The 21913-nt window shown below is 59.2% G+C and overlaps 2 protein-coding genes across 5 annotated transcripts; one reads left to right on the top strand and one right to left on the bottom strand.

Annotated features, from left to right (window-relative positions):
* Window positions 1-3219: 3219 nt before the first annotated feature.
* BAK1 (BCL2 antagonist/killer 1) lies at window positions 3220-13604 on the bottom strand. Its single transcript, XM_065854480.2, has 6 exons — window positions 13452-13604; window positions 9794-9913; window positions 5341-5476; window positions 5062-5205; window positions 3589-3769; window positions 3220-3462 (listed from the first exon to the last, which is right to left on the bottom strand). Exons 2-6 carry the CDS (start codon window positions 9879-9881, stop codon window positions 3358-3360), a joined length of 654 nt encoding a protein of 217 aa, XP_065710552.1. The 5' UTR covers window positions 9882-9913; window positions 13452-13604; the 3' UTR covers window positions 3220-3357.
* LOC136110820 (uncharacterized) lies at window positions 11137-19973 on the top strand. Of its 4 annotated transcripts, none has more exons than XM_065854478.2 (6): window positions 11138-12809; window positions 16659-16777; window positions 17134-17222; window positions 18075-18166; window positions 18648-18746; window positions 19593-19973. In XM_065854478.2, the coding sequence occupies exons 1-6, from the start codon at window positions 12568-12570 to the stop codon at window positions 19768-19770; spliced, it is 819 nt and encodes a 272-aa protein (XP_065710550.1). In that variant the 5' UTR covers window positions 11138-12567; the 3' UTR covers window positions 19771-19973. The 4 variants fall into 4 exon arrangements, with proteins under 4 accessions (XP_071673677.1, XP_071673675.1, XP_065710550.1 ...); XM_071817577.1 differs by having other exon boundaries at window positions 11139-12809; window positions 18659-18746; window positions 19593-19757; XM_071817576.1 differs by lacking the exon at window positions 19593-19973 and having other exon boundaries at window positions 11137-12809; window positions 17137-17222; window positions 18648-19585.
* The last annotated feature ends 1940 nt before the right edge of the window (window positions 19974-21913 follow it).

The following is a 21913-nucleotide window of genomic DNA, read 5'->3' as shown; positions in this document are numbered from 1 at the left end:
CCGAACGGGGGTCAGAGCTCCCTTCCAACCCAAGCGGTTCAGTGAACAACCCTCTGCTTGTGAACAGCCGTGGCAGAGCCTTCTCCTCAGCTTCTGCCTTCGTTCTCCCATTGAGAGCTTCCCACCCATCTCCCTTAGAGGGGAAGAGGCCAAAGCCTTTGGCACAGTCACCCCCAGTAGCACCAGCGGCTGGGAAGGGGACAGCAGCTATTCAGTGCATCAATGGGCTTGTCTGGGACAGGATATTATACAATACGTGACTGGGCTGCTGGCTAAACAAAGTTTGCACTGCTTAAAAATATTGCAGTTGATCAGGTCTTTATCCCTGCAGAACAAACTGCCCTGCAAGGGAATGTCGGGCTTGTTCTAAGAACGTGCTTTTATCTGGAGCTCTTGCTTCTAGAGCAGAGATTCACTTGATTTTTCTCAAAAGTGGCACAGCCAGTCGGAGCAAACGCGAAGGTGGTCGGGGCGGCAGCGCGGCCAGAGCTGCCCGGGCCCTGGTGGGTTTGGAGGTAGATCCCGCCGAGCACCGCGATCCCGCCGAGCACCGCGATCCCGCCGAGCACCGCGATCCGCAGAGCAGCAGCCGCTGGGGCCAGCGCGCCCCGTCCCCTGCGCTGCCACCCGGTCCTGCGCCGCAGGGCTGGGACACCCGGTGGCGGGACACAGAACTGCGCACCGGCCACCACCCAGCCCCACTGCAGTCCCTTCGTTCACTCGGTGACCAGCGCGGGAAGGCGAGGGGAGGTGGGCGCGGGGGGAGACGACGCACGGACACCCTGAGCCAGCCCTCCCTGCAGATCCCCTGAGAAAACGGTAAAATGGAAACTTCGCTACAGCACCTGTTTTAAAAGTTCTGTGTCCTGGTACCACAGGCTTTGCTAAGGCTTTATCAGCTACCATAAAGCTGAAAAACGTTCTTTCTTTAAAGTCTGCTGGCCTTACAGCTGAATTTGGTTTGCAAGCGGAAACGCCCATGGCTTTTGGGACAAGCACAAGTTCTCTCCAAGCTTAGAGTTCTAGGAGTGTGAGTGCTGTAGTGAATGAAAGCTGCTGGACTGGTTTTTTCCCAAGGTCCTCTGAAAAAGTCCTGCTGGAGACACAACCACACCAGACACCGGCTGAGGACAGTGGTGTGTCAATGACGGGGGCGATTAAGAGAAAAGGAAAATGACAATTAATTCAATTCATCGTGGCAAAAAGGCTCCATCTGGTGGCGTTTCAGCCAGAAGAAGGTGAGGTGTGGGGATGGGAAACTGCAGATGACACTGGGCTGGTGAGACTGGTTCACACCGGAGAAGGGTCCTGAGATCGCGAGGGGATCTCCAGATCTGCTCAGGACGGGTGAAGAGGTGGCACGATGGTGAGGGAAGTTGTGCGAGGGTGAGTGCAAGGAAACACCCGTGCAAGGGGAGAAGGGAGCTTGTGGGCTCTGAGCTGCTCGGAGCCGGCACAGCCGCAAAGCCCGGGCACGGACAGCCCCTGCAGGCCTGTGCTGCTCAGCACGCGCCAAGCGAACAAAGCAACCAAACCAGAGAGGTAGAGAAGAGGAATATTAAAGCAGATATTTTAATGCCTTTCTATTAAGCGCAGTCCAGGGCACTCCACCAGAGAAATGGGGACGCAGAAACAGTTGGGATCAAAACGATGAGCACAGAAAGACCCTGATATGGAGACAGGATGAAAGGTTTGCCATTCTGATGTTAAAAGAGGCAGGAACGTGCTGGCATAAGTGTTGTAGAATTCTGGCAGGTCCTGCTAAGGTGCTGCAGGGAGGACTGAGCTGTCCTGTCCTGTGTTGGACAGGATGGGTGGTCACAAGCTTACACTGCAGCACAGGATAGAAACTGAGGGGGAAAAAGGTCTTATCTGAAGGTAGAGATCAATGTGGGAAGGCAACACTGGAGGGTTTTAAAGCCAGGTTAGCCAGCTGTGTCAGGAACGTGGTTGTCACGGTGGGGCAGGGGGCAGCTCCCTGGTCCCTGTCCCCGTGGGCTCTGGTGGTGGCCGCTGCAGCAGGTGACAGGAAAGCTCAGCCTGCTCAGGGCTCCCCTTGTCCCAGGTTCCAGCCCAGAGGGCCCCGTGCATCAGGAGAGGGGCACGGACATGGCGCCGCTGCTCCGCACCCTCCCGCAGTGTCCCTGTGCTCCCTCCCAACCCGCTCCGGGGGCGCTGATGCTGGAGCAGGTTTGGCTCAGACAGGGCCAATCACAGTTTCAAGCCTTACAGAGTCACTTGGAGTAAAAAGAACAGAGCCAAGCCACGTGTCATGCTGAGATGATCCCCCTGTTTCACAAAACTGAGATTTGGGAGAGTGGAGCCTGCTTCCCTCCCTCCCCTAAAAACCATGCTCAACCATTAGTAATGAACGGAACAAGATCAAGTCACTCCCAAAGACGCTGTGCCCAGAGGCGCCGGGCTCTGCTCTCTGGGAAGCCGTAAAATACTGCAGCCCTGGGCTCAACCAGGGCTCTCCTGCACCGTCCTGCGGCGGCGGGGGGGCTGCAGCCTCGGTGCCCAAAGGGACACCCGCTGGTCACGCTGGGGCTGCTGGTTTGCAGGCAGCCGAGGCTGCTCTGGCAGCGCCCGCAGGAGCGCAGGGGGGCGGGCGGGCTGCACCGCCCGGCTCCCGCAGCTCCGGTAGTGTTTGCGGAACCGGCCGGTGCTCCCCGGGCTGGCGGCACACGGCCGAGGGCTGCGGCAGGGAAATCCCGCCTGGCAGCGTCACCAGCGCCGCGCAGAGGACAGGGAGCCAGTGTTTCTGTAAAAAGGGGCAGGGATGCTTGTTAGAAGGAAAGAGGAGGCTCAAGAACGTGGGCTCAGGGGCAGAGGAAGGTGAAAGCAAAGCCCCGCACGGGCTAACGCTCACGTAGAGACACTGACTGCAGCAACCAAGGCTGCGATCCCTGGTCAAATGCAGGCAGGGGCTGGGCTAGAGCCATCAGCAATGGGGGGGACTCTGCACCTGCCCCACGGCGCGGACAAGACCCACACGCTCACACGCACACCCCGGCATCATCACAGCATGTTTGTGACTCCAGAGGAGCCCGTTCCGCCTCGCCGCTGCGTGCTAGGAGCGGCTCAGCGATGCGGCGTCCTCAGCGGCTCAGCGAGGCATAAAACAGACAACAAATTTGAACGTTCCCCCCGTCCCCCCCGCTCCTCCTCTCCATAGCTCCTGGTGGTGTCCGCATAGGTGCCAGAGGCCCTGGGCCCTGCGGCGGGAGGGTCGCTGGTCCAAGCTGCTCTCTCTCTCTCGGAGGTGCCTTGGATCCCCCCTGTCGTGGGAGACGTCAATGCAGAGATTTGAGAGCGAGCTTGGCCGGACCCCCCCAGGCTCTGCCCCCACCACAGTCAGGGCCTGAAGAAGCGCCGTACCACTATGTGCCCCACCACGACCAGGGCCAACACCACCAGCATGTACTTCACGTAAACATTGTCCAGATTGAGTGCAGCCACCTAACGAGAAACAGAGAATAACCAGAGCGTGTTAGAGCTGCCTGGGCCGCGCTGCTGCACCCGGGTGAGCCCAGCGCCTCGGCAGCGCCCCCGTCCCCAGGCTGCCCCCGACCCCCGCAGGCTCACCCATCCTCCCTGCTGGGCGATCCACTGCGCGATGCGGTTCTGCAGCATGAAGTCTGCGATGTAGCGGGCGATGCGGCAGAGGAAGCCCGGGATGCCCTGCTGGTAGACGTGGATGGCCATGCGGTAGCCGAAGCCCAGCAGTGCGACCACCCGGCCCCAGTTGATGCCACTCTCGAACAAGCTGGAACGAAGGCGATGGTCTGGTTAAATCAGAGCTCCCTGGTCCCTGCAGCTCAGGGCAGGGCTGGGGATGCTGCTCTGGTCCTTGAGCTGCATCCCAGCCACACAGAATTTTCTGGCTAAATGACATGTGGCCACCAACAACCACGTGTGTTCAGAACAGAACAAACACGGCTTGGGTCAGAGCCGCTGTTTGCCTCAGCCAGCTGGGTTAGGGATGTCCTGGGGAAAAGGAATTTCCAAATCCCGTTTGCGCAGCTACGGGCTCCGAACGGCTGGAGGTGAAGCTTTGGGGTGGCTGTCGCTGACCTGCCACCGCCTGCCTGTCCCCCAGCTCTCCACCCAAACGCAGGGCACATCAGCTGCCTGTAGGTCCTGTGCTTTCACGAGCAAGGGTGCCAGACGAGTTAAGCTGGACCTGGCGGTGGTTTAAGGCGTTGGGCTGGAGGCTGCAGCAAGCTCAGGAGCTGCTACAGTGCAGCCAGGAGCAGAAACTACTGCCCAAAGCATCCCTTGCCTGTGCCCGGAGGTAAGGAGCTTTAAATATTTCTAAGGACAAAGTGTGTCAGAACAGGATTTTCCCTTTTCCTGCATAGACAAACCCCTCCAAAACCAAACCCTGACCTGATCTTGCCTTAGACTGACACTGCCAAGGGCTGGGAGCCTCCAAAATGTGCCTGGTCGATGCCCACTGCTCCCAGCCAGGCTTTGGTTGCCGTGGGCACAAACTGCATTGCTGTGGGCACGTTTGGCACTGATTTACCCAGACTGGTTTTTGAAGGTGTTTTTCCCGGTTTCCAGCAAGGTAAGCAAGAAGGGAAAAAAGGAAAACAAAAAAAAACATTAAAAAGAGTGGACTCGGGCCCCATGTTTTAAACTTGTGTCCTGTTCCTGGGCACAAGTCTGAGCAGGCAAAGGGAACCGTCTTCTCTGCAGAGTCCTGGCTTGGAGCTCCCACCGTGCGGTCCCGGAGGGAGGTTAGAGCCCCGGAGGGACAACAGTGACACAGGAGCACAAAGAGAGGGACAGAGGTTAATTTACCTGCTTGCGGTGCGTTAACCGCCTCAGGCTGGCAAAGCGGTGAGAAGAGCAGCGTGGCTTCCCAAGGACAGGGGAGCAGGAAAAGGACAGAAGAGAGGCCGTTAGACACGAACACCGAGCAGGGTGCACGGGGACGGGGAGCACGGGGGCTCTGGCTTCTCGCCTGGCTCTGTCCGGGGGACACGGGCTTAACCCAGCGCCCCGGCCGCGTCCGACCGCTCGCTCCCCGGTGTCCGGCGGCAGCAGCCTCACCTGGACGCGATCCTGGTGAAGTACTCATAGGCGTTGTCCTTGGTGGGCTGCAGGGACTTGAGCATCTCGCGGAACTCCGCGTCGTACCGCTGGTTGATGTCGTCCCCGATGATGGCCAGGCGCATGCCCACCTGCCTCTCGGTGCTGCACAGGAGAAAGCGGCATTTCGGATGGGTCTGCCTTCCCAGTAAGACCGGTAAGCTGGGCCCAGCGGGTGTGTAATGGAGCCTGGCTTGGGATGGGGTTGAGGGACGTGGGTGTGGTTGGTGTCAGTTTTACCTGTCCGGATCCTGCTCGACCTCCGTGATCTCTGGGTCCACGGGCACTTCTGCCCCCCTCTCCTGTACCTCCTGCTGGTAGCGGTACAGGGCGTAGCTCCGGAACACGAGCTCCGTCTCCTCCGCCACCTGGTTTTCTGAGAGACGAGGGAGAAAAGTCAAGGGGAGAAGCTTGTCCTCCCCCTTCCCCAAGCTGAAAAGAGAACATTCCTTCGTTTTCAGCCTAAATTCGTGCTGGTTTGTATCAACACTGGCCTTTAGCAATAAAACAAAAAGAATCCAACATAAGTTAATTCCCAGAAAACTCATTTGGGAGGCAGTCTTTGCTCTTTGGGGCACAAGCCCACCTTTTGAACCCATGCTCGGCAGGAGGGACCAACCCAGCACAAACCAGGCGTGCAAGCGCCGGCGCCCGGCAGCTCTCCCACCTCCCCCGAGGGCTCGGCACAAACCAGGGCAGGGACCCCAGACCCAGCCCAAAGCTCCGTCTGGCACTGCCCCTCCACCCTCCGCAAACGCTCTTGTTTTCCAGCGTCACCAACGCTCGTGCCCTCGCACGGCAGCAGCAATGATGTGGTGAGCAAAAGCTAAACGGGTCATTTTAGCGTAATTCCGTGCCGATTCGACCGCACGCCACCGGCCTGGCACACGCCCACCAGCCCGGCAGCAGCGCCAGGGCAGGGTTTGCAACTTCTGCACGGGCTGCTGCAGGAACAGAAAGGAGAAGAGCTTTTGTGTAACTCGTAAACCGTAACCCAGACCGGTGACTCCCTGTCCCGCGCTTGCGAGCAGATAAACAGGCAGCTGATCGGTCTGAACTGAGTGCCTGCTCCAGCACAGCCCTGCCACGGTGCGGGAGCAGCTGCCCGCGTCCCTGCTGCGCTGACAAACACCCATGGAAGTGGCAACCCTGCGGCGAGGGGCGGCTGGAGGTGAGCTGGGGCCGGGTTGGTGTCCCAGCTCCGTCCCCTGCTCCGGTGACCAGCCGGGCTCGGCACGCCGGGTGTTCAGGGTTGAGCGGGGAACGCGCCTTGTAGAGCAACGTCACCCGGCCCTGGCAGTGCAGGAAAACCCACCCGGCTCTGCGTGAGCAGGAAATGAGTCAGAAACAACCAGCGCCAACAAGCGTGTGCCCATCTGCCAATGGCCGGAGACGCGCACGCGTGTCCCCTGTCCCCGCACGCGTGACCCCTGTCCCCGCACGCGTGTCCCCTGTCCCCGCACCGCGCAGGAAGGGTCTGGACGGAGCGGGGAGCCCTGGCGAGCGGCTCAGTCCCGTACGTGTCGTGGTGAGCGATACCTTATCACACGTGTTCCACTGCTCCTGGGGCTGCACCCGGGCTGTCACGGGACGGCCGTGATTAGAGCCGGGTTTGGGCTGGCTGGAGCAGCAATCTGGGCTGGAGCACCCGGTTCCAAAGAGCCGCCAGCCCGGCCACGTCACCCGCGGGGCTCAGGGAGCTGACCCGAAGGGCCCAGTAACACAGTTCTTCCCCATTTCTAAGATACAGAATTTGTAGGGGGCAGAAATGGCACGGACAGATCAGAGGCTCCTTTGGCAGGGTATCACCATTCAGGGTGGAAATTCATAGATGTTAACCAAGGCGCAAAGCCCGGGGAAATGAGCTGCTTGGGGTGAACGCCAGCAGCGTGGGACCCTGCAGACCCGTGGCTCTAGTGACAGCCCTGCAAGCCGTGCTGGTGACGCAGCAGATCAGATCAGCACGTCCGCACCAGCAACGCTGCACAGCGGCCCTGCAGCTCCCGCCGCCAGCCCAGCTCCAACCCAGCCCAGCGCCCAGTGCCCGCGCCCACCAGACTGGCCCCGCAGCTCTCCGGCCACTGGAAATCCCACCTGCAATGCCGGGATGCTCCTGCACAAGCAACGTCCCGGGCTGGGACGTGGGGACCTGGCCCGGCTGACAGAGCTGTCCTGGCACCGCTCCATCCAACCCTGTACCCAGCACAAGCCCCACCGCTCAGCACCGGGCTTTTCCGGCCGGTCACATCCACGTGGCCCACGCGCGGCTCCGGGGACACGGGCCCAGCCCTGGGGGGCTGCGGGGACAGGAGGGGACCTGTTGTGCGGAGACTGCGCCTACACAGAGTTCAGCTGGGGTGAGCAGAGGTGCAGGGAAATGCCAAGCCCTGCTCACCGTGTTTTCAGGGGATGGTTTTTGTTTTGCAGAGCAGGTTTATTTGGTGGCAAACAAATCCCACCGTCCCTGGAGCCAGCGAGCGACTGCCAGAAAACGAAACCGACTGACTCAGAGTTTCAGTGAGGCAGAACAGAAGAGGAAATAAGCGCACAAAAAAAATCCCTGGTTTTAATTACCCCAGCCGGTATTTTTGGAAACACAAGGACAGGCAATCACGCATCTTTTATCCCTCAGGAGGTAACACACAGCACCCACCGGCACCGGCTCTGGGTCTCTCCCACTCTAAAGATGATCTGGATCAAGATTTGCCTTTGGACTCCCAGCACCAGCAGCAAGAGGAGCAGAGCGGCTTGGAGCTCCTCTGGGGGACCATTGGGGCCACGTTAGGGGCTCAGGAGCCCCCAGACCCCAGAGACAGACCCACTTTGCTCTGCATCCAGAGCAGACCCCCCAACAGCCTCGTCCCTGGAGCCACGTCACAGACAACACTGGCCAGAGCCCGCCAGTCTCAAACGTGCACCGTCTGCATCTCGGTGCAAGGTCCTTTGCTTCTCACCATTCCCATTTCCCAGAGAGCAGCTGCGCTCTGCTCAGTAAAAACTGGCAGATGTCACCAAAGTTATCCATGCAACCTGGCAGCATCTCTTTTGAGCTCAGGACACGGGCAGTAACTGCACCGAGAGGCGCGCCTGTTTGCACAGAGGGAGATTTCCAGCCTGGGAACAGCAACTGGCTGCGAAGGGAGCAGACAGCCCTGGGGAACCAAGATCCACAGCCCTGGGGAACCAAGATCCACAGCCCTGGGGAACCAAGATCCATCTCTGGAGACTCCTGCCTCGAGGGGAGGCCCAGCTCCGCCCCACGGCAGCTGCAATTCAAGCGTGGGATGAGCAGCATTTGCCATAACAGACTTGGGTTGGCTTCCACCAGGTGGTCTTGCAGATGAAGCCGCGGAGACGTGCACAGGTGCGTGACTCATGTCCCCAAGCAACTATTTACCAGTTCATGACTTGCTTCACATGGAATGTCAAGTCCAAAGCGAAGACAAACAACCAAGGACCAAACCTCACACCTCTGTAGGTGTGTTACGTGAGTGTTAAACACACGCAGACCGATAAGCAAGAGAACCGCTGCCAATCTGACCCGGCAAACTGCACCAGGGCGGCTGGGCTTTCCGTGCCCAGCCCTGACACCGCGCAGCCCTGCGGGGCTTCCAGAGCCCCGGCCGCTGCCCCGCTGCCCTCAGGGGACGCAACAGCGCGGCTCAGCAACGCGCTCCGGGTCCCAGCTCCCGTGGTCCACGCAGCAGCTCGGGGCCCGATCCTCCCGCTGGTTTTCACATCAGCGTCTCATTGGCCTCAACAGGAAGTCTGCATACGTAAACAACTGCTCTTATTTATTTTCATATCTCGTAGACTTTGGTAAGGGAAGGACAGGGTGTTTTTTCAGTGTATCGTGCAGGACATAGCACGAATGGTTCTCTGAGATGGAGAGGAGTCCTGGCAATACCAGAGTATAAATAACACTATCAGGCCAATAAACCAGCTCTGAGCTGGATCTGTGCTTGAACACATAAACAGTTAGGTAGAGCCGCTAATCTCTGCTATTGACAGAGCTGCAGTGACTCAGCCTTATTTACAAGTCCACCTGCAAAACAGGTGAAGAAGTCGCCGTGTTTCACGCTTCCCGTGCAGCGGCATCGTGTCACTTTGGGATGAAGCGGGAGCTGAGCTTTTTCCTGGGCTCCTTTCGGCCCCGTTCCCCGTTTCACCCATCGGTGTGAAACGCAGTTACGCAGTCTGCTGGGCTCGGCACGCACGACAAACAGATGGAACCGCTTCTGCATGTTGGGGAGCCATAATTTTTGACTGCTGCTACGCCAAGGCACTCTGCAGAGCTGAATCCACCCAGCGGCCGACGCAGCAAGACCGAAACAACTGCTGGGGACCAGGCGCTGCTCAGCAAGGTGCATTCTTCTGTGTGATTTAAACCTCTCTGTCCTCAGCACCCCCTCCCCTGCCAGGCACCCAGCCCACAGCTGCCTGCACCCCGCTTTCCCTGTGCCCTCCCAGCCCCATTGCTGGCGCCGCGCTGCCCCAGCACCAAGCATCTCCCAACAGCATCCAACACGTGCTCTCCCCGTTCAGTCCAGCGTAGCTTTATGGATTTGTTACCCCAGCCTTGCTGGTATGACAGAAAACCTCCATCTTTTTGAAGAAATACAGCAGGGGAAAATAAAAAGTAAAGAAGGGATTGAAAATGCTTCCTTCTGCAGAGACCACAGCAAGCTCTTACCTGAGTTGAGCTCTTGCGACAGCCGGCGTCCATCGCTTCCCCGGCGTCCGGGGGCCCTCGCTGGGTCCCCGTTGTTCCCTGAGGCCATTGCAGAGCGATGCTCGGGACTATCAGCTTCACCTGGAGCGAGGAGACACAGTCAGCGCCCAGGTAAGGAGCAGCCAGCGGGGACCCGGAGCCCCTCTGTCCCTCCCAGCTCCCAGGCCAGCCTTGGGAACCCCTTGTGCTGAGCCAAGGGCTGGAAGGAGCGATGCTGTGGGCTTTTATCTGCCAGCCGCCTGGCTCCTCCCTTCCTGGTCTGCGCTCCCTGGTTCCTGACCTCAGGTCCCTTGGGTAGATTGCTCATCACTTCCTGACCCTTCTCAGGGAGATGCTTCCAAGGTGGAGAGATCACCAACTCTTGCTGGAAAGCGCCAGCGGGGGTGCATCAGCTCTTGCTCAGCCAGAAACCAGCAGCACCTGCAGTGGCTTCAAGCTGGGACTAAAGCAAAAATCACAGCACCAACCTCTGGGCTGCAGCTGGAGAACACGCCTGTGGGGCTGAGCTGAGCTGTGGGGCTGAGCTGTGGGGCTGGGCTGAGCCGTGGGGATGAGCAGTGGGGCTCCGCTGCTGCCCGACCCACAGCCCCCATGGCTCAAAGAGCAACCAGCCCACGCCACACGGAGCTGCAGCCACGGGGCTGATTTCCCCGGACAAGAACCTTTGGCTTGTTTCCCACAACAAGAGATGAGGTCTGTGCTTTCCCAAATCCAGAGGCTCTAATTCCCTCTGCTCTTTATGCCTTCTGAGCTCCTCTTATTCTAAGAAAATCTAATGAGAGCCAAATGCACAGCTCGTACTGCCCCTGAACTTCCCGGTTTGCTCCTGAACAAACCCAGCCCTGCGGTTTAGGGCTCGTTGCAGCTCCTTTCCCTCCCCGCCGCCCGCACTGACCTCACCCCTGGATTTTGCAGAGAGGGAAGCGAAGCCCCACAGCTCCTGAGGGTCAGAAATGCCTGCAGCTCCTGGGCCGCTGCTGGCATGCCAGGGCATGTTCCCCAGCCAGGGCTAAACTGGGCTTTCTGATTTGCACCAGGTCTCAATTAATGAAGACACATTAACAACCGAAAGCTTAAATTGGGTCCTGGGCAAAAATTTTAAAAAGCGCGGGTTATGGATAAACAAGCACCCAAGTCAAGAGTAGAAGTGCAACACATGTTCCAAGCTTATCACTTCATACTGAAGACTATTTGGAAGGAAAAATAAATGTAGACTGTAAAGGTAATATAAAGTACAGCCTGCAGTCAAGGTGGGGATGGGGGGTGGAAATCCAAAGCTTATCAAGCTTTGGGAAGCCACGGTGTATTTGCAGAGCTGCATTCAGGGATGCCGAGCTGTGCCGCCGCAGGTGGAGATGCCGTTTTCTCCTCTGCACCTCCGAGGACAGGATTTCCCTTTTCCTCCCCAACCCCAGACATCCCCATCCACGGAAGAGCCGAAAGTGCCATGAGGACCAGCGGCTGGGACAGAGGTGAGGGAGAGGAGCTGGCTCCTGCCATAACCCCACCAACTCGTGCGGTGATGGTAAAGGTTCAGGCTGGCAAAGATCAGGGTCACAGCAGCACCCGGATTCCTCCTCGCCCACCCACCTGTGTCAAGTATCCGTACAATACCACACCAATGGCCACAGAATGACGTTTGCAGATAGGTTTATCGGTGCAGCCGGCTGTGTTTCACCTCTCAGAGCTCAGCCACGAGTAGCAGGGAGTTCGCGGCGCGGACGGGAGCGCCTGGCAGGAGCAGTGGCTGGCGAGCGCGGGAGCCGCTGCCCAGCGGCCGCTGACTCACGGGATTTTTCGCGCTCGCCGTTTGCCAAGCCCTTCGGAAGCGGCTGCGCCTGTGGCCGGCATTTCAGAGCAACTTTCATTTTCGGTTTCCTTCTCAATATAGCTTCTTGCAGCGCTTTTTTCTCTTGCAACACGGGACACCGCGGCCCTTCTGCACACGCACACATCCCCGTCCCCATCACCGCGCTGCTGCTGCGCAGGCTCCCCAGGACCCCAAACTCCCACCCTGCAAACCAGGAATGCCCATGCAGCTCAGCGCCAGCCTCCCTGGGCTCAGGGTGCCTCGGGCCTTCCTCCCCACGGTCCAGAGCGCTGCTGCCCACACTTCTGCTTCCCAGCCCAATGCCCCTTTGATTTGTCCTGCTCCCCCTTTGTTACGAGAATATCACACGGAAGGGAGCGGGGAGGGATGTGGAGGATGCGACACCCATCTAGCCACACGAGCTGCAGGAAACAAAGGCTCTCCAGGACTTGAGAGCGGGCTGTGGAGAGGGTTTGGGGGAAGCTGCAGGTTACTGGGCACAGTGCCTAATTCTCAGCAGTTGCTAAAATATTCAGCTCCACCCTGACTTTTTGCTCTTGTTGGAGGCTGCAAAGGGTTAAAAAAAGCAGCAGGTGGCACCTAGAATGTCGATTTAGCAACATTTCCAAGATGGTAGAGGACTCTTATCTTTATTAATGAGCACGTGCCATGCAAAGAATCGGCCTTCCTGGAAACTGCCAGGTTTCCCTAATAAAAGAATCAGACCTTTGCCTCAACTGTTTCTAATTTCACCCTCATCTCCTTTGCTTAAAGGTCTCTCACACAGCCCCTGTGTGCTCTCATGATACGCTCACTGGTGCTCCCAGCTCCCCTCCAAAGGAACGCGGTGGGACGGGGCCAGACAGGGAGGCAGGTTTACAAACTGCAGGCAGGGTGAGGCCCTGCAGGAGTAGCCATAATCCCTATGAGCGAGCCTGGCCGTGGGGCTCTGAACCGGCCCCTTGACATGTCACAAAGATCCTGTTCCAGGAAATGTGCGGAGCATCCTCTGGGACCGGCATTTCACAGCTCTGGGAGTGATTCCATGCTGCCGTGTGCAGGGCAACTCCCCAGGACAGAGATCCCCAGGACTCCGCACCCCATGCCCATCCCTGCACGGACAGCGCAGGACCAGCCCCGCTGCTCCCGGCCTGGACCAGAAAGCAGGTGAGTGTGCCCAGTTTGGGCAGCAGGTCCCGCTGGCCCAGCAGATGTTGTGCCAGGGTCCCCCCCACCCCACGCACCCGTGTCCCCGAGGGCCCAGCGCTGCTGGGCAGGAAGCGGCAAAGCCGCGTGTGCTGTGTCTGAGGTCACAGCCCAGAGCGGGGTGAGACGGATGTCACCCAGTCCTCTGCGGGCATGACTCTTCCCAGCAGCCCTGTCCACCCTGAACCGCTCAGCCCCCTACGCCGAGCGCGGGGATGCTGGGGGGGCTGTCACCACCACAGCCTTGCAAGGGGAACTTCAGGAAACGTCATGAAAAGAGGCGATACCACCTCTTTGGGGCAACGGTCTGCCCGGGGCGAGACCTTTCAGCCCTGGCCCAGCTATCGCGCACCCCGAGTGCTGCTCGCCGAGGTACCATCGCGTACTTTACCCTTGTTCAGCAGGCGGTGCCGGAGGAGGCCCTGCGCCCCCCTTCCGCTTTGCTGGGTCCCCCCGGCGCCCGCCGGGACCCCCCGGGCTCCCGGTGCATCCCTACCCGCCCCGCTCACGGCAGCGCCGGCACCGCTCGGCCGGGCCCGCTGAATGAAGAAATCAAGATAACCCATCCCGGGGGAGGCTGGGGGGTGTCCCCCAGCTACTCACCGCGTCCCGGCGCGGAGCAGGCGGGCCAGGGGTGCCGGGAGTCACCGCATCCCGGCCGGGAGCCGCTCCATCCCCATCCTCCGCTGCTTCCTGGCGCCTCCCGCAGCGCCCAACACGGGGGAAGGAAGCGAGCGGGGCGGGAGGAGGAGGGAAAAGAAGACGAAAGAAAAAAAAAAGGACAGAAACCCAACCCCAGACCATAGATGCAGCCGCGGAGCCGGGCGGGCTCAGCTCCCTCTAGAGGCGCCTTCCCGGCCGGAGCGTGGGAACCGGCGGCGAGCGGCTCCGGCGGCGGCGAGCGCCGGGGGAGCGGGGCTGGGGGACGGCGGCGGGGGCGAGCGCCGGGGACTGGGGTTGAGGTTGGAGTTGGGGGACGACGGCGGCGGCACCGCCCGGGGACTGGGGTTGGAGTTGGGGGACGGCGGGGGCACCGCTCGGGGACTGGGGTTGAGGTTGGGGGGCAGCGGGGGCACCGCCCGGCTGCGGACACTCGGGTTGTGCGGGGTGCGGGGCCGGGGCTGCTCCGCTGAGCCCGGCGCTGCGGGGCTGGCACACCCCAGCCCGCACCCTGCTCGCCTCTGAGTCTTCGGCTTCTCTGTGGATTCTCCAGTGACTTTTCTGACTTTCGGCTGAGGCCGTGGTAGCTCAGTGCGGTCGGTTTGCACCCTGTCGGGTCCCCCGGCAGGTAGGGCCGGCAGCCCTGTTGAAGTCATTATTGGAGCATTTCTGGCTTCCAGTAGGAAAGCTCTGTGTTGATCCACCAGAAGAAGGGTGGCTGGTGGCAGAGGTGGCTCATGCCAAGTGACTGAGGAAACCTGAAATCCATCAAGATTAGGAGAAATGACAGTGGCTGCAGGAAAGGTGGGTTTTCTTCCAGCAGCCTCCCAGTTTTGGTGGTAAATGTGGCGGTGGTGGCTCTTTTGGTATTAATGTCTCTATCTCTGGGTTATCCCAGTGCCCCTGCTAATCCGTGCTGGTTGTGGCTGCTCTTGTGCAGAGCCAGTGTGTGTGTGGCCAGGTTTGGAGCTGAATTCTGACCCAGCGGGACGTGCTGACTGCCGCAGGATGAATCCTGTGCTGCTCTCCACCACGTTACATCAGCCTGCGCTGTTCTGGAGTCTCACCACCCTTTAGCATTGCTTAGTATTGCCTCATTAGGCAGCAGCATTGGTGAGAACTTTTGCAAAAGCAAATCTTATCTAAAATCCTCCTTCCTTTTTGCAAACCACTTCTCTTCCACCTCAATCACATTGTACAACACCTCTGTGGCACGGCTGTAGAAAATCAGCCAGGAAAGTGGTACTGGGTGAGCATCAGGTGTACAGTATTCGTAGCTGCTTCTGATCACATTGAGCAGCAAAAGGTGCAGAAAATAAGCTGTGCAGGAGGGTTGGGCAAGTCCTGTGTGTCCCCAGCAAGTGCAGCAAGGAGCCTGTGGGGGCTGAGCTGTGGGTGGGCAGCAGGACTCGCTGCCATGGGTCTGCAAACGGCTGCTGGAGAGCGTGAAAGAGCAGGCAGAGAAATGAGTCTGAAAGCACCAGCTCTGCTATGGGAATGGCCAGTGTGGGCATCAAGGAATGATGGTGGCAAGCAAGTCATTAGGAGACCATTTGATGAGTGGTTTGAATCCTGCGTGTGGCTCTGGTGTGGAGAGGCCGCTTTGCTGCTGCGGCGGCTTAGAGATGCTGAGGCGATAGGGAAGAAATTCCACTGGCTCCGTGTTGCTGATGTGAGCTGTTCCCGCTCCACCAGGAGCCCGTTTTGCTGGGAGGCTGCCTGAGGCCGTGGGCCTGGGAAAACACCCGTGGGAAACGTGCCTGAGTTTGGGAAAGGGGTCCTTGAGTTTGCTGCTGGTTTTGTCACAAGTGTATCGCGTTGCGACGGCGAACGCAGACACTACGTGTAAAAGCTGTTTGCTCCGCTACTGCTTGCAGAAGGAGTTATTTTTTGTCTTCATCTCTTTGGCCGTGGTACCGTGCTGGGGGGGAGTTCCTCCGCCTTCCTCCCACCCTGCCCTGCTGCTGTGAAGATTCAGGGCCAGGCCAGAGCTGCGGGTGCTGCAGGAACAAGTTCCTGTAGGTAGGAGGGGGGCTTTGCCTTTTTGGGCTCCTGTCCCCCCAGCCCTGGGCTGTGCCGGGTCTGTGTCCCCTCCCAGCCCTGGGCTGTGCATCCTTTGTCCCCCAGGTGCCACCTTGCCCCTGTCTGGCCTTGTTCCAGTGCCGCAGCTCTGGGTTCCGGGCGGTTTGGGCCTGTTTGGAGCCGTTGAGCCACCGGCACTGGCACTGATGGATGCCCCAACGGTCACCGGCGCTCCTGGCCGTGCCGCCCTGCTCCGGCCCCTCAGGAGCCTCTTTGGGCTCCTGCGGGGGATGCGGGAGCCCCGCATGGAGGGACAGGAGCTGGGTGCCGTTGGGGACAGCAGCGGCCCCGGGGAGCTGGCGGGCCAGCAGCGCCCACACTGGGAGCCCTGGGAGGGGGAGAGCACGGAGCCGCTGCTGGGGGAGCTCAGCCTCGCCGGCTCCCTGGGGAGCAGCTCCAGCAGAAGCTGTGTGACCATGAGCACCAGCGACATGGAGCTGGCGGTGGCCAGTGACGCAGGGGACAGTCCTGCCGGCAGCCCAGCCCGGCAGCGTGCAGCGCTGGCCGGTGAGGAGGGGGCGGCCATGCCAGAGACTTTCGGTGGCAAAGCTCTGGAGACGTAAGCATTGGGGTGGGGGTGGCACGGGGCCAAAATCCTGGCTTGCCTCAGTGTCCCCATCAAGGCAGCGTGTTCCCACAGACGCGGGTGCCCCGGGGGGACAGGGAGAAGCCCCCTTGGCCTCATCGGGCTTGTCAGATCCCCAGCAGCTGGGGCTCTGCAGAAGGCTGCTCCTTTGGGCTTTGTAAACAGCTGCTCATTTGGATTTTATAAACCCCCAATTTTCCCCTTACTTCCTTAAAACGCGGAAATGAGCCCAGTGTTTCCAGTGTGGCTGAAGGTGGCTCCCAGAACCCACAGAGCCCCGGGGTGCCCCGCACCCACCGCAGGTGCCTGCGTGTCCCTGGGCAGCGCCACCCGGCAGAGCCCCGGATTAATGCCCTTTGCAGTCACTGACAAGGGATGGAAGCAGGTCCAGCTGTGTCAGTGCTGCTGCTAGAGGGGCAGAAATTGCAGTTCTGGTGCTGCCAGCCTTGGTCTGAACACACCGCACTGTGCTTTGCCTCCAGTGATGGGCTCCCTCAGGGTCCGGGTGCTGATGGCGAAGATGTTACCGGCAGTGCGAGCCCTGAGCTGATGTTTTCTATGGATTTTGATACTGAATGGGAGAAAGAGCAGCTCCTGAAAGGTGAGAGGACAGCTCAGAGGGAAGAGAGAATCCCTGCGGACTCGGGGGCTGCCTGGGGCGGCTGGTTGGTGGGAGAAGTCCCAGGGAATGCCTGGTGGCATTCAGAGCAGAGAGCCCTGAGCATCGCCAGGGTGGGGGAATGGGGTGCTGCACCCAGCCGCTCGCTGGATTCAGTGCCCACTGCGCCCGGCATTTACTCCATTTGCTTTGCTGTGCCGGGGGATCCAGACCTGGCACTGTACCCTCTTTCAGACGCTCCAGTGGGGACACGTTTGATTGTTGTGGAAAGACAGCATGAAGGAAGGGAGGTGACGGTGCCAGGGAGTCACGGCTTTCTTTGGACTTGTTTTAAACAGCAGATGAGGCTGCAGGATCCCCGAAAGCAGAGCTGTCCTCATGGAACAGGCTCTTCAATGTGAACCGACTTCGGGGGAGTTCACACAAGGTTGGTGAGAGGATATGGATCTTGGGTCTTCATCTGAGATGGGGTCAGGTCAGGGATGCTGGTAATACCCAAAGTATCTGCAGGACACCATGAGCCAGCTGGTGGGAGCTGCGGATGGAGCAGGATGGAATCTCCAGTCCAGGCCACACGGACAGGGCAGGTTTGCAGCAGAGCAGAGGCTCCAGCTGCTCGGTCAGGGCTCCAAGAGGCGCTGGACAAGACGCAGGACCTGGCGGAGCTGCAGGAGTGGGCTGGGGTGGTGGACGGGCTGGTGGTTTAATAAAGCTGTTCTGCTGGAGCGCGGGTGTGAACGGTACCGCCTGTGGGTGCAAGACAAATTCAGCGTCTTCTCTGCAGGGTGCTGCAGGGCACTAAATCAGCTCCGTGAGAGATGGGCAGTGCTTGGTTCCAGACAGAGGAACTCCAGGGCAGCGTCTGAACGGTAGTCTTGGGGAGCTGCCTGAAGCTGTCAAAAAGTCAGCACTTTTAAAATGGATCTCCTTTCTATGATATGACATAGCCAAGCTACAAATCCTGCCGCTGCCTGGCAAAATATGGGAGACAAGGCAACGGAGTGCGGGATCCTGGGGACCAGATGGCTGCTGGGGCTCGGTGCTGCTCCCTCGGTGACCCTGGGCCAACCTTTTCCCCTCATTGCCTCGGTTTCTGTGCCCAGAGACACCCGCTTGATTGCGTGCAGTGCTCTGGCATCTCTGGATGAGGGGACAAAGAGGTAGAATTTGGGTTTATTTTAAAAATCAGCTACTGGAATTACCGTTACATCAGAACCAAACTGTTGTCAGAGTTGACAAAATGACTGTACTTTTTAAAAATTATTTTCTTCTGCTGCAGTACGGCGCCCCAGGGAGGCTGATGGAGCCGGAAAGCGAGGGGCAGCCTCTCTCGGATGCAGCAAACCCCAGCGCTATGGCCCTGGCCGAGAGGTGAGCTCCTCCTGCCCGGGGGGAGCCGCACCCCCAGCCCTGCTGCGGGAGCCTGCCGGGGACACCGTGTCCCGGCAGCAGCAGGTGGCACTGTGCGACTGCCAACGAGCGGGACAGCGGGCGGAGCGGCGGCAGGGCCACCCTGCTCCGGGCTGCGGGGACAGGACCGGGGTCTCTGCGCGGGTCACAGAGGTTTGGCATCAAAAATAGGGACATGGTTTAGAGGTGAACTTAGTGTTGGGTTCATGGTTGGACTTGATGCTCTTCAGTCTTTCCAACCCAAACGATTCTTGCCCGGGGCACAAGGCCAGAGCTGCGATGCCCCAGGTCCCCGCAGAGCAGCCGCCGTGCCCAGACCACGCGGAGGGTGTCACAGCCGGGCTGGTTGGGCTCTGCGTGAAGAGAAAACCACGTTCAGTGTTATTCCGGTTTTCTGTAGCGCTCGGTGTCTGTGTCTGACATATTTCTTCCTCTCACTGAGGTTTTCTGAAGACAGAGCAAGAGAAACCCACTGGCTGCCTTGGGAGAAGCTGGGAATGGCGGGGAGCAGGTGGAGCAGGAACCCGTGGAGAAGGCTGAGGTCAGTTGAAAGCGACGAACGCCATCGGTGCACCGACACGGGACATCTCAGTTTCCCAGCCCAGCTCTGCCAAGGCAGATCCACGGCTGGCTGTCCCCGTCGGTGGGCGATGCGGCAGCCGAGGGCCAGCACGCTCCTCCGGAAGGCAGGGACAGCCCCGCAGAGAGGAAAGAGCCGTCTCCTCCGCTCCGCACAGGAAGGGCTCGTCTGGGCGGTGGGAAGGGGCTGGGGGCTGCCCCCCTCGGCATCCCGTCCTCTCCCTCATGCAAAGCCCAGATGTCTTGTCTTGAGTAGCTGCAACAGTGGGGTCGGAAACTCCAAAATACCATTGGAAAACAGAGCGCGGGGGTGGTTTCTTTGTCTCCCGCTGCATGGGCTGGGAGTTTTATTGGGTTGTTTGCTCAGTTAATTTTTTTCTTCTGCGCTCAGCTCTCTGCAGCCGCCTCCCTGTGCAGCGTGTGGGCAGGCGCAGGGCGTTCAGGAAAGCGCCCGGGTTTAACGGGGGTGTTCTCTGTCTGAACCCACCTGCCAGCAGCCCCAGGCTGCGGGTCTGATCCGGCACGGTTGCTCATTTCAGTATCCGAGAGGGTGTCTGCAAACAGGCGCTGATGCACTAGCATGGTGTTCACGGGCAGATGAAGGCAGGGACGTGCCCAGCGAGGCTCCCGGAGCCGTGGTCGGGGGGGAATTGCTGGTGTCCGGCTGCTCTGTGGCAGCAGACGGGGCTGCAGGGGTGCAGGCAGTGGCTGCTGGAGCAGCCTGGATTGTGCTCGTGGTTGTGTGGGGCTGTCCTGGGGCCGGCTCGGCTGCTCCCAGCCCTGAGCTCCATCCTTCTCTCCCTGCCAGGTCCAGCTCCCCGGAGGGGTGGGGAGCAGCCCCTGAGGGCCCCCGCTGCAGCCCCCCCGGAGGGGAGATCAGCGCCTCCTCTCTGCTGCCCACGCTGGCCTCAGCCAGGCTTAGGCCTGGCCCAAAGAGCTCCTCAGCTCCATCTTCTTCCTCTTCGTCCTCCTACGTGCCCCTTTGAACACACCGTGTTTCCCCTTTTGCTTTCTCCTTTGCTGTTCCTCGGGGAGGACCCGTGGGTCTCACGCCCCTGCCTGGCACAGCCTGCCTTTGGTTTGGATTTTATTTTATTTTTTAGATTAAGAACTTAGTGTGAATAAATTGTTCTCACTTCTCCCTCTGATTGTTCATTTTTCCCTTATTAAACAGTTCTGTGTTGAATTACCTATTCTCCTTTCCCAGCCTGTTCACCCTCCAGCTTTTTCTTGTTCTCCCCATCAGTTATTCTCTGTGGCTTTTAAGGTTTTTATTTATTAGTTTCAGGGTAAGAGGAGACAGGTTCTGCCGCTGTTCCCACACTGCGAATGGTGCGGTGAGATCGGTTTGGCTGGTTTGATCTTTACCCCCTGGGTGCAGATGTGTGCCCCTGCCCCTTCACTCTCCGTGGCTGTGTGGGGGGAGATGCCCCATCCTGCATCCCCATCCCGCGCTGCTCAAAAGTTCTTGGGCACTCGAACCCCTGACCTCGGCCGTGGTTCCCAGCCCCCGCGGCTCATCCGCGGCCTGAGGAGCTGGCACCCGGCTCCTGCTAATTTGGGAATTGTATGCCAGGAAGCGCCCGCCCAGCGACCTGCCCGGCACAGAGCCCGCGGTGCACACGCCAGCTCCCCAGCGCTCCCCTGCGCCGCTCGCCGAGCTCCTGAGCTGTAAACCTCAAACTGTGGCTGTGGGAGAGCTGGGCTCCCCGATCATCTCTGGGGTGATTACTCTGGAGCCTAACAATGGCCAATTAACCACAGGCATCATTACTTTCTTGCTAGATTGGTCTAGCAGACCTGCCCTGGCAATAGACTCTTTCCTTGTTGCTTTCCTGGGTACCAAAACTCTCTGTCCTTGACACATCCTTAGGAGCCTTGAGCTCCAAATAGACTCGAGTTCTGTGTAAAACCGTCTGAGATTTCCCGAAGAAAGGTGCTATATAAAATACAGGTATTTATTATTAGCAATCTGCTTCTCCCAGGTCATATGTCAAACACCAGCGCAAGGCCGGGAGGTGTTGGGAGGAAGGGTTTGCCGTGGCTGACTCACTTTGCTGCAGCGTGGTTCAGGGTTACGTGCACCTCCTTGGGAAGCAGCTGGTGTCGGCTGCTAAATTGGGTCTGGCAGAAGCAGCAAGTCATTTCCACAGCATCCCTGGGCAGCGTGGCCCTTGTCCCTGCGCTGTTCCCACTGCGGAGGTGGGAAGTGGAGCTGCCTACGCTGAGCTGTCCTTGGCAATGCTGGAAATGAGCTCGGTGAGATTTTCTGTTCCACCCTCCGAGGGCAGAGTCGGGCCTGCTGCCTCGACAAGAAGCTGCTCGTTCACGTGGTGCTCCCACATCCTGCTCGCTGTATTATGAGAGTGTTGTTTACAAACAGTAATGTGGGGCCAGAGCAAGCCAGGCTGCTCGCAAACCCCGCGAGATGGAAAAGCCTCTGCAGGGCTGCGTGTCCTCCCCTGCGCTGACGGGAGCTGATGCTGCAGCTCTGGACTCACCAGGCTGCTGCAGGGATGGATGAGCTGGCGGGACCGCTCTGGCACGGGGAGGCCCGATCCACCCTCCTGCATCGCCCTGTGCTTCAGTGCAGCCTTGTCCTGAGCTGCAGGGTCTCGCTCTGCTCGTTCTGCAGCCCCAGCAGCACCGTGAGGCCCCAGCGTGGGCTCCTCTGCGCAGGATGCTGCACCAGCACCGAGTGAAATAGGCGGCCAGTGTCCGAAATCATCTCCAGTCTGAGGTTTCCTGGCCTCACAAAGCTGTTGTAAAGTTGCATTACAAATGTGAGCCGCTCAGATATTACAATGATACGAGCCAACATAATAGAATATTTAAAATGAAATATTAATCTGGATCCTCAGCCCGTGGAAGGGATAGAGCTCTGCTGGCTTCTGTGGACTCACACTAATTTATTTTTCATTACGACCCATTTGTATTACGATGGCGGTTGGGAGGTTGTAGGAGATCGCCTCCAGCCTAAGACCCCATTATTTCAGGTGCTCTAAAATCACAGAACAGCTCGACAATCTGTGCCCCAAATTCAAAACCACTAAGGATGTAGCCTGGTATTTTTTAAAAACAAACCTGTTCTCTAACACATGCAGCACTTCCCCTGCACAGGGCGCCTGC

Source organism: Patagioenas fasciata, chromosome 21, assembly GCF_037038585.1.
Source record: "Patagioenas fasciata isolate bPatFas1 chromosome 21, bPatFas1.hap1, whole genome shotgun sequence".
Classification (NCBI taxonomy): domain Eukaryota; kingdom Metazoa; phylum Chordata; class Aves; order Columbiformes; family Columbidae; genus Patagioenas; species Patagioenas fasciata.
The sequence above is the reverse complement of the archived record's forward strand: the minus strand, read 5'-3'. Positions and strand labels throughout refer to the sequence as shown.